The 12,065-nt window shown below is 39.4% G+C and overlaps 2 protein-coding genes across 6 annotated transcripts in view; both read left to right on the top strand.

Moving 5' to 3' along the window:
- LOC117433353 (inactive phospholipase C-like protein 2) overlaps positions 1-5,456 on the top strand; it is a 58,168-nt gene extending 52,712 nt beyond the window's left edge. For 2 of the 5 annotated variants that reach the window (XM_034055530.3, XM_034055529.3), the window contains exon 7: positions 4,385-5,452. In XM_034055530.3, coding sequence (XP_033911421.3) covers positions 4,385-4,570 — 186 coding nt within the window. In that variant the 3' untranslated portion in view covers positions 4,571-5,452. Of the gene's footprint in view, positions 1-4,384 lie in introns of all 5 variants that reach the window. The other 3 variants (XM_034055528.3, XM_034055527.3, XM_034055531.3) reach the window with 3 other exon arrangements.
- A 1,544-nt stretch (positions 5,457-7,000) lies between these two features.
- Positions 7,001-9,994, top strand: hcrt (hypocretin (orexin) neuropeptide precursor). The gene is made up of 2 exons (XM_034055304.3): positions 7,001-7,096; positions 9,019-9,994. Exons 1-2 carry the CDS (start codon positions 7,076-7,078, stop codon positions 9,376-9,378), a joined length of 381 nt encoding a protein of 126 aa, XP_033911195.2. The 5' UTR covers positions 7,001-7,075; the 3' UTR covers positions 9,379-9,994.
- Positions 9,995-12,065: the final 2,071 nt, after the last annotated feature.

The following is a 12,065-nucleotide window of genomic DNA, read 5'->3' as shown; positions in this document are numbered from 1 at the left end:
ATCTATAAGCTGTTTATGGCCATCTTAAAATGCAGTGAGTTTAATTAGTTAACATTGGGAAAGTGTGATTTGGTGTATAAACTGCCAGTTGATCATTTTAGAAAAAACAAAAAAACTGGAATAATTGCTCCTCATCTTTAACTGGTAACTAGGATACCGCAGAATCCAAAATGCAGTTTTGCCGAGAGAGAGAGAGTGGGCAGCTGAAGCATTTTGTTTGGCATTTCATTAAAGCATTTGTATTCTGCCCACATTCTAGGCCAGGCGATAATAGACTTCACATAAAGAGGTCTGATTGATATAAAACACATGACCAAATTTTATTTGATTTATTTTTTGTGTGGGGGGGAGGCTATTGTTAATGTCTGTGAAAACTCAAACTCATGCATCTACATAAGAATGCGTTTGTTACAATACAAAAGCCCCACTCGTGGGCTGTCTGTATTAGCTTACAGCCTAATAAAGAACTTAGATTGGCAGTTACGTTTGCAGTCTGGGAGAGCTGAAGCCAGTGGAATGGTTGAAATATTAAACAAGAATTCTCCTCAGTGATGTGAGACCATAAATGTTCAGTCTTTAAAAATAAACATTTCCCCAGTGGCTTTGAGAAGGTCGAGTGAATCCCATTACCGCGCTAAAAAACACTGGAAGGGGAAATAGGTTAGCCGTTTAGTTGATCTTCATAGCCCAACTGTTCTGGTGTACTGTTCGCCTGTTTTTTTGAAAGCTAAGTAATACTGCAAGCCATTATAATTCAGTACAGTATTCAGAACTCAAATCTCCTCCTCTGTTTAATGGATTTGCAGGGCTCTTATATAAATGCCATTGGCTGATATTTGTTGCGCAGAGATTTCTAAAGAAGCCCATTTAGCACTTATACTTTAGTTGGAGTATAAGGAGAAAATTACCTTTTCTTTTTGGCAAGGAAATGGCACCTCTGTGCTTTTGACAATTGTTTAAAAAAAAAATTCCAGCTCTTAACTACCTCTAATGTAGTAACTGTACTAGCCCGTTATAATTCAGTAGGACTACCGGTATATATATCTTTTTTAACTAATATTTTTGGTGTACAACAGTGGTTACTTGAGGGTATCCCCTTCGGTCATTGCGTGCAAAATTATGCCATGTTAAGTTTCCTATCTATCTATTTTTATAATGCATATATGTTTTTTTAATTTTGTTTTTTTCAAAGTTATGGCCAGGCAATTTTCCGAAACTTAAAATTTCTAAAATGATGTTGACACCTCGGATATTTCTTTTATGTGGTGGTTATTTACATTATGCTTATTTTGATGCAAATAATCTTTTAAATACATTTACTATAAGAACACAATATGGAAACATAACTGTTTGTTGTAAAGAGGCATTGTTGCAGAGTTGTGTAGTGTCCACTAGAAGAATATTTACAGAACTCCAAAGACCCTCAATCAAACAGATTTGAACCCGACTTCGATATTCAGAATTCACCCCAGGGATGGAAATAAGACTCCCATTGCATAGCAGTCTGATCCACTGCTGGTTTCACTATGAGTTTAAAACAACACACCTCGGCTTGTTACCTATACACTGTGGCTAATCAAGCTTGCATTAAAACCTGGTAAAAACTGCTACGCAATAGGAGTCTTATTTCCACCCCTGCATCGGGATTCTAAGAGCTATTATACAATAACGAGCAGATGCTATTTGAGGACGTGAACTTCATTTAGGGCCTATTCATAAGTGATCTGAAGTCCATCTCCACATAAATAGTTAGAGGGGGATAATGACTTTTTCATTCTGTGAGGAGCCAGTAGAGTGCAGCCATTTAGAACGCAGATGGACTGTGAAATCGTCTTGTGAGCAGCAAATAGACTGAGGCTAATGTGCCGTTGTGTCTGGAAGTATAGATTACAGAAATATTTAGTGCTGACTCCAGAAACCGTTGCTCAGGTTGGCTGTGGAGGGAAGCACCATTTATTCATATAGTTACGATACCCGTGAGCAGGAAACTCTTGGGTTTTTTAGAAGTTATATAGTGGCACCAGTTATTAAGACAGTGGCGGATTATATAATTAATACTCATTTTATTTAGCACAGGGATGGACATAAGAGTCCAGCTGCATAGCAGATTCAACCATTCCGGGTTTTACTACATGCTTGATTACCACAGTGAGGAAAAACATTTTTAGTCATGGCTTTTTCTGACAGGACTAATCAAATAAACCCCTTAGTATGTCAGAAATTTGACTTCAGAATGCATCATGGTGTAATTGAAGTTTCGGAGGAGCTGGGATTGATGCTCAAGATCTCCAGGCACTTTATACAGACCAGTGTAGACCAACATCATATCACTATAGACCTTCCTCCTCATTCAGCTGCCCTTTATTACCATGGTAGGTTATCTAGAAATTATTGTAGCATCATGTATTGGCTGTATAGGATCAGCTCTGAATACAGCATGTACTGCAGGCAACTCACCATTCTGTCTTTCTTAAAGTCCAATGCTGCCACCTAGTGACAAAAGTTATGAAACACAGGGAATCCCAAATAGAACAGTGGACTGAGTAAGGATGAGATCAGACTTTGATGTGGGTTCAATCTTCTGCGTTGATAACATGCTTGCGACAATTCATGGAACTTGTGACTTGAGCTTTTTATATGCAGGCTTTTAAAAAAAGTATATTTTCAAATCCAAGTTTCACTTTTTTGACAGTTATAAAAAGTTCAAATTGGGGGTGGGGCGGGGTTCTAAAAAAGGTAACTTACCTGAATTAGAGGAAGAATTGGCTGAATTTGTGCATGGTCAGCGTTCTTCTGGCTGCCCAGTAACTTGTGAGTTAATTCATGTTACAGTAAAAGAGATCGGCAAGAGGCGCAACATACCAGAATTTTTTTTAAAGCAAGTCGAAGATGGATTCAGAGATTTATGAAGCGTCATGGTGGCGTCTGTCAGAAACTGCCACGGGACTTTGAAGAAAAACTGACAAACTTCCAAAGTCACGTCATTAAACTTCACAGACAGAATGAGTATTCTCTTGATCAGATTGGAAATGCTGACCTGTGTTTTTTGATATGCCCAACAACTGCACAGTTGACGGAGTTGGAGCAAAACATGTTCGAATTAAAAACTAGCAGTTCAGAAAAGCTGTTGTGCTATACAGCAGATGGCAGAAAGCTTCCTCTCTTTGTCATTTTTAAAAGAAAGACAATACCAAAGAATGAGACATTTCCTAAGGGGATGATTGTTCGTGCTAATGAAAAAGGTTGGATGACAAATGAACTGGTGCAAGAATGGCTTGATCTTGTTTGGTTACGTCACCCGGGTGCCCTTCGCAAACCAAAAGGTATTTGTGCTGGATGGATTCGAGGGCATTTAACATACCCTGATAAATTAGGAAACCAGTACACAGAATGGAGTTCTGCTGGCAGAATAAAACGCGCATCACTGTCAGTTTTGGATATATGGATAATGGAGGCTTGGAAGGCAGTCCCTTCAGATGTCATCATCAGAGCATTTAAGAAGTGCTGCATTTCAAACAGTCTCGATGGAAGTGTAGATGATATGAAGAAAATGCTGCCACTGATGCAGGGGATGAAAATGATGACGCCAGTGACTCAAGAGACGAAGAAGAAAAAGAAGAAGAAGAAGAAGAAGAAGATGAAGAAGAAGAAGAAGAAGAAGAAGAAGAAGAAAACTACAACTCAAAACGGAATGTGGGAAGCAACGAAGACAAAATAAACAAACGTGAATTTCAGTTTCCTTTTTATGGTTATTTCATGAACCAATGACTTTTGTTCTAGTATTTCATTTAAAAAAAATGATTTAAGTTTATTTATTTATTTATTTTTTGTTTTAAGACAATAAAACTTAAAGAATGTACCAGTAACCTTTTTGTCCTAAACTGCAAGGAATATACCGTAATTGTATGGTCAATTAATGTATATGTTATTGATTCTTTTTATTAAGTTAAATGCGACTTGCATTCAGTTTTTTTTTTTTGGGGGGGGGGGGCAGATTTGAAGGTGCGACTTGAGTTCAGGGGCGACTTAAATTTGAGTAAATACGGTATATGTATATTTTTTAAAACACTCAATTTTAAAGCTAAATAGGGTTACCATATGACTCCATGTACACTAGCACAGTGTGGGACAGCTCAGGCTTTTCAACTCACCCAAATGCATTCTGGTAAGTGTAGTTCTGCTGTGAAAGGTATCCCAGACATTGTGATGTAAGTTGAAAAGCCTGAACTGTTCCAAACTGTCCTAGTGTACACGGAGTCATATAGTAATCCTCTGTAGACAAAGACGTTTCATTTAGTTTTACTCCGTTTTACAGTTAGACTGATGTCTAATCAAGCTCATTATTGGTCCCAGAACAGTATCTTGTATCTCTTTCCCCCTGCAGGGCCAAGCGGACCTGCTGAAACACGCCAAGAACGAGGCCCTGGACACCTTGCGGCAGATCCACTATGCAGCGCAGTCCTGTGGCCTGAGCAAGAACGGCTCTGCCTCCCCTGACCTGCTCCGCACGCGGCCGGGGCTGGAGCCCATTCCTGAGACTGAGAACGGGAGCGACACCGGCTCCTGCTGACCCCGGCACAAGGGAGGATGCAGGGAGAGACTGGAGAGGGCGGCTCCTTTGACAACTATGAACGAGCCACCTTGAAACAAACATGCAATCCCACAATCCATCTCCAGAACTGTTCCATTGCACTTTGTGGATGGTTGATAGCCAGTGGCAACCAATGTGGAGCCTGTGACTGGTCACTAGAGGGGCATTCGGCAAGTCGACCCTTGCTAGCACAGTAGGGCTAGCCCCAGACCAAGCTCTTGTGATCCTCCTGAACTTTTCAACAGGGACCCCTGTTCCACAGCTTTCTCATTCTTAAGGTGCTGAAGCAAGTGGTGCAATGGACAGTTTTACAAGCAGAGGAAAACCTTTAAATGAACAGGTTTTTAAAACTCAAAGGACTCTTAATTGCTGATTTAACCTTGTTTCGTCAAACTCTTGTGCATTGAGTGTGGGCTTGTGTGAAGAAGATAAAAAAAAAACCAAACCTAACTTTTATTCTGTTAATGGCTACTGTGAATCTTGTACGACTAACAAACTGCAGCAGGACTATTAAAAATCTGTTGTAACTGTAATTCTCCTTTTATTTTTGTATTTCTTTATAATTCGCTGTTCTGACATCACAGCATAATTCACTGTTCTGATGATGCACCTGCTCTTGTGGTTTATGATGGCACAGAACCCCTCAATGGATTTTATTATGTTTCATTTCATTGCAACCCATTTTTTATTTTATATTGTAACCGGGGGCAACTGTTTACTGCCAAACCACATTGCCTACTGTACAGTATTTGCATAATCATCTATTCCAGCACATCTCAAACTTCGCTGCAATGCGACCCCCTTCTAGCAGTAAAAATGACTACGCGACACCACTGCCCTGTGTTATTGCAGTATAGTGTGTATTGGTAAGTAAGATATGCATTGCAAGGCATTATCAACAAAACTAATACCGGTATATATTGATTATTTTTAATTCACAATAGAAATCGCAAGATTTTTTTTTTTTACAGCTAACAGTAAAAAATAAATAAATAAATAAATAAAATACTTCCATGTTCAATTCAGTGAGAGTAAAATTTGGAATAAAAAGTGGCAATAATAATAAATGGTCCTACCTGTTTCTTAAACTAAAATAGTATTTTTTTTTTTTTAAATTGGGCATTATTTGCGACCCTATTGTTAAAAGGCACTTTTGCGAACCGCTGATCTACAATATTCTATTCAATACTGGTCTGTACCTGCAGTTGTTTTTTTATCCACTAGGTGGAGTTGTTGGTCAGGTTAAATAACAGTAAATGTCAACTGAAGAAAATGTAGGAAAATTATGTGAAAAGGTGCATGACCAATTTAGAAACAGCCACGCTATTTGCACAAAACCCGTTTTGAACAAATACTTGATCATTAAAAAACTTACAGCAGGTAGTATCAGGTAAGCAGAAATTATACTTTATTGTAAAACTCAACGTGATTCATTTAATAATTACTAAAAATAGTACATGTGACCATTTACAGCAGCTACATGATGCCAACTTACCAATGTTTAACATACCTTTGTAGAGTTTAGCCAGTCTATTTTACTGTGTGTACTGAAACTTTTTGTTTAAAATACAATGCATTTAAAAATGAAACAACAAATGGTAATTGGCTATCATGGTTAATACATGTACCAAACAATTACACGGCTCTGCTCTTAATGTTAAAATCAAGATACACTCTAACTTTTGAGACAGCGCCACTTGTAGGTTAATGGTGGCATTCCAAGTCTATTAAAATGTTCCAACAATAGTTTTTGTGTAGAAAGAGGTAACTGGAGTTAATTAAAAATGTCACATGTGGCTTTGGCGGAAAGGAAAATTGGGTCATTGGCTTGGAGACGTGTTAGCCAATGTGATCCTATTGTGCATTGTTTGTATCGAAGTTTATATTAGGGGATAAAGAAACTTGCACTGTTGCCTGGTGTGTATATAAGTCAACCATACAGAACCCAAGAATGAGTGGCCTTATTACCAGTACAGTTAGTTAATTTCTAAAGTTTGAATAGCTGCAATAGAAGATTGTCACATACCTTCAAGATGGCCATGGTATTCCTTGAGCAATTAGCTCACTCATTAGCTTCAAGAAAGACCAGCTATTCCTTAATACACATATCCAAAGAAGCCTAATTTGGGTTCAAGACAATGACCTTTTGTAAATGATAGAAAAGCATCCAGGGACACCCAGTAGAAAAGAACACGGAAGGGGTAATTAAAGTCACTGCTGAAAAAACTGTCCTTTTCATCGCCAAATGAGCTCTGTGACTTTTAATGATCAACTTTGGTTATTTTGGCACGTACAAAAGCAGCTATAAAGGACAGCAATGCAAACAGGTGACTGGGGCATGTCGTCATGTCAGAAGGAGAGTATAAAAACAGTTGGATCTGGAGAGACGGCATCAGCGAAGGAGAAGAAAAACACAAGGGAGAACGCACCGTGGCTGAAGAATATAAATTGTTTCTGCTTGATGGTTTGAAAACACGCACTGAAATGGAAACCTCAACAGCAAAGGTAAAGACTCTTCTTGAATTATGTTTGGGCCTCATTACGCTTGGAACATTTCTAGGTTATATTGAAATGGTTAAAGGTGTAGAAGTTAAAATAATTAGAAACTTCAAATAGCATTTATTGATAACAACTAGAAAAAGCACAGTGTTTAAAAGTAAAACAATAAGATTTACTAAAAATGTTCTTTATATATAAACTAATGGGAACTTTTGAATGTGAGAGAGTGTTTCCTGGAGGGAATGTTTTTGTAGTTCCGCAGTTCCGCCCTGACAAAGAAAGCGAGTGGCTCACGGTACGCAGCGAACGAACAGTCAGTGAGTTAACATTGAACATCTGTATTGCTGGACCCTGATTAAAGTTTCCTTGTTCAAGACGATATCTGGGCAGGTCTTGATTGTTTAAGCTCACAGGAAGTCTTACACACTGATGAGGGCACTTTAAAAGTTAACCATTTTTAAATAATGACTGCAAATTCATAATGAGTTCCGACTGAATATCAACAGGACTAACACCTAAATATCCTATGCGCCTCCTCTGAGTTCTGAAGTAAATAATTTTGAATTCAGCCCTGTTAACGCATGTGCATTTAATAACCTGTATTAGTTCCATGATTCTTTTTAACAAATGATGCTGATGACTGTAGTTCATTGCAGTAACACTGTGTTTGATTGCTGGTCATCTTATGATGCGTGGACTCCTTATTTTCCTCTAGTACCAAATCTGGAAGCAAGGGGGAAAGTGGGTCAGAGATCCTCCATGAGAAGGAGGGGAGTAGTGAAAGCAGTCCTAAAATCTAACAACAGTTCACGCAATGTCTTTGCAACAGAGAAAGGCGCCACACCATTTATCTAAGAACGTTTTACACAATCTATCTCGCACCAGCGACAAATTACGAGGCGAAAATGAGATTTATAGTCATTACAAAAACAGTACAGTGTTGCTCTCCTTTTTCGAGTCATTGACGTGTTTGCTCCCAGCTTCCTTCTCACCCAGTCTAATGTAATTAGATGTTGTCTTGCTTCCTGGGAAGTCTGTGCAGTGCAGTCGTTATCGCCTCACCCCCGGGAGGCTGTGTAGGCAGTGACTGCTCCGCCCTTTATACAGCAGATCCCTGTTCTATTGAGCTCTCTGACATGAGATCACTGTGCTGGCTCATTCACGAACAAAGGAAGTGCATGCTACTCTTATTCACTTGTTTTAGTTGTAATGAAACCGTAACTATGAATTTATACATAGTTTCTTTTAACATATTAATATGTGTTTGTATGTGCATGTTTGTATATGTATATGTATGTGTATGTGTATACAGAATATATATATATATATATATATATATATATATATATATATATATATATATATATATATATATATATATGTATATATGTGGCATAGCACCCCGGCCCTTAAAACAGTAGACCTAGACACAAGAACTGCAAGTTTAGCACTTTTGCCAGTTTTATTAACAGATCAAAAGGTCAAACAAAAGCACACCAAAGCTTCCACTATCACACATTATGACATCTCTCTCTCTCTCTCTCTCTCTCTCTCTCTCTCTCTCTCCCTCTCTCTCTCTCTCTCTCTCTCTCTCTCTCTCTCTCTCTCTCTCTCTCTCTCTCTCTCTCTCATTTCATTTCATTTCATACATGTTTAATGTCTTGTTATCTGTGTTCTCTTGTTACGTCATTCTGTATTGTCATTTCAGTTTAGGACATTATTTGCCCGGCTTAATAACTAATGCCCATTTCCTACAACGGGTACAGCTTCTGAAAAGACTCCTAAAAATTCTGAAGGGTGGTCATTTTTGCGTTCCACTGTCATTTCTGCCCACTCTGCAACTGTGAGTTAGTAAATGGAACACAAGTATGAAATACGTGTTACTCGCTGAACCATTCTGTGCTTCTTAACTTGCTCATCTTCCCCAGAGACTGCAGACCTCCCTCTTCCTCACCCTCCTCTTCTCGCTGGCCTGCGACACGCAGACCGTCCCAGACTGCTGCCGACAGAAGACCTGCTCCTGCCGCATTTATGACCTCCTGCATGGCACGGGCAACCACGCAGCAGGCATCCTGACCTTGGGCAAGAGGAAAACGGATGGCCAGGCATACCAGAGTCGACTGTACCGCCTCCTCCATGCCTCCGGGAACCATGCAGCGGGCATCTTGACCATGGGCAAGCGGGGGGAAGCTGGCTCCTTCCAATCCCCGGATAACAGCATGGTCAACCAGATGTGTCCAAGCCCACCCTCCATGCTGGATCACTATTCCAGCTCTGATTCAATGTAACTAACTGAAGCTTCTACAGACAGAGCCGTCCGCACCCAAAGAGTGCTTGGGGCAGTTTTTAAAACTCTGTTTGGTTTAACACTGATGTAATGGTGAAATGACACAACGACGTGAAACTGCCAGTCATACGTTTTTGGTGCATGATTGATATTTTATTGATATTTACTCATTTATTTTTTTGTTAAAATAACCTTAAAGTGTGAAGAGGATGGCTCTGTAGAAAGCTGATTGAAAATGTGATTATACTACCAGTATTACAATAAAATCCCAGGTTGTAGAGAACATGTGTCTTTCGGTTTACTTCACGTACACGTTAACTCCCACTCTTAGATATCTGCACACCCCAAACCATACCGAATTGTGGGAAACAGTGGTAAAATAATAGGAAAGTGTAGTAAAGCACAGTAAATGTTACAGTACAAGCAAGCACATGAAATTGTAAAAACCATGGTTAACCACGGAAACACAGAACACATGCACAGTATATACAACATTACTGTACAAATATGCCTTACGGAAGTTTTAATTCTTGGTTTTACCATCTGTTGTGTTGGTGAGGTCCTCTGTAAATGGCCAGTAGATGGCAGTGCTGTTGAGCTGTCACACACCTTGTATAAGGAGCAGACACTAAAAACAAAACAGAACAAAAAAACAGCAATGTTATTATGTTCATTTATCTTGTCAGGTAAAATGTACTTGTTTTGTCTTTTTCATTGCCTGCCTCCTGACTGTGCATCTTTATTTCACTCACTGGGTTGAAATCAATTGTGCATCGAAAATAAAGAATAATTGAAATCATCTCGCAAGATGAAACATAATAATAATAGTTTTACCTTGACTGAACGTCATCAAATTCCAATTAACGTGGTGCCATTGTGTAACTGTAACCAATTCTTCAATGCCCTGATTGTATTACAAGAAACGTGTTTTTATTTTGCTTCCCTTGTGAAGATACAAAATAGACATCATTCAATTACCAGAATAAAAACAGTAAAATAATAGACACCATGACAGGTTCCCATGTGGTAAAAAAAAGGACTAAACTAGGGAATAACATTAGAATATGATAAAGCATGATCAAACACACCTTAAAATCTGTAGATGAATAGGATTCCTTATTGCCGGAGCTTATTTCACAGTAATAAATACATAAATAAATAAATAAATAAAATAGGTATTTCACAATTATTTATTAAAGCAGAAAAAACAGTGTTGTCATTTTCAAAATGCATCATTTTCTCTAGTTATTATACAACAAATGTTACTAAACATTTAAATGCTTATTTGTAAAAAACACTAAATGCTAAATTGTAGAATATTTCGTTTTTTTTTATGTTCACCTTTTGAAGACATTCTGTTTTCACCATCAGTGTAAAAATAACAACAGGGGGGCTCCCAAGTGGCGCATCCGGTAAAGGCACTCCGCGTGGAGTGCAGGATGCGCCCTATATCCTGGAGGTCGTCGGTTCGAGTCCAGGCTATTCCACTGCCGACCGTGGATGGGAGCTCCCAGGGGGCAGCGCACAATTGGCCAAGCGCCACCCGGGGGGGAGGGCTTAGGTCGGCCAGGGAGTCATTGACTCATCGTGCATCAGCGACCCCTGTAGACTGGCCAGGCGCCTGCGGGCCTGCCTGTAAGTTGCCCAGAGCTGCGTGGTCCTCCAACGCTGTAGATCTGAGGTGGCTGAATGACTTGCAGAGTGAACAGAAGCGGACAGCTGACGGCACACTTTTCGGAGGACGCGTGTGTCCGTCTTCGTCTCTCCCGACTCAGCGTGGGGGTGGCAGCGGTGAGCCGAGTTGAAATAAACAATAATTGGGCAGAAAATAAGAATAATATTAAAAAATAAATATATAAATAAACAACAGACGTGAAATGTCCTGTTCTTGTGCTGGACAGAGCGATCTTTAGCAGACATACAGACGTGCTCAAATTTGTTGGTACCCCTCCACAAAAATCGAAGAATGCACAATTTTCTCTGAAATAACTTGAAACTGACAAAAGTAATTGGCATCCACCATTGTTTATTCCATATTTAATAGAAATCAGACTTTGCTTTTGATTTTTTAATCAACATAATATTGTAAATAATAAAACAAATGAAAATGGCATGGACAAAAATGATGGGACCCTTAACCTAATATTTTGTTGCACAACCTTTAGAGGCAATCACTGCAATCAAACGTTTTCTGTAGCTCTCAATGAGACTTCTGCACCTGTTAACAGGTAGTTTGGCCCACTCTTCCTGAGCAAACTGCTCCAGCTGTCTCAGGTTTGATGGGTGCCTTCTCCAGACTGCAAGTTTCAGCTCTTTCCATAGATGTTCGATAGGATTCAGATCAGGACTCATAGAAGGCCACTTCAGAATAGTCCAATGTTTTGTTCTTATCCATTCTTGGGTACTTTTAGCTGTGTGTTTTGGGTCATTATCCTGTTGGAGGACCCATGACCTGCAACTGAGACAGAGCTTTCTGACACTGGGCAGTACGTTTCGCTCCAGAATGCCTTGATAGTCTTGAGATTTCATTGTGCCCTGCACAGATTCAAGGCACCCTGTGCCAGGCGCAGCAAAGCAGCCCCAAAACATAACCGAGCCTCCTCCATGTTTCACTGTAGGTATGGTGTTCTTTTCTTTGAAAGCTTCATTTTTTCGTCTGTGAACATAGAGCTGATGTGACTTGCCAAA

Source organism: Acipenser ruthenus, chromosome 33 (genome assembly GCF_902713425.1).
Source record: "Acipenser ruthenus chromosome 33, fAciRut3.2 maternal haplotype, whole genome shotgun sequence".
Lineage (NCBI taxonomy): Eukaryota > Metazoa > Chordata > Actinopteri > Acipenseriformes > Acipenseridae > Acipenser > Acipenser ruthenus.
This window is presented reverse-complemented; position numbering and strand designations above follow the sequence as displayed.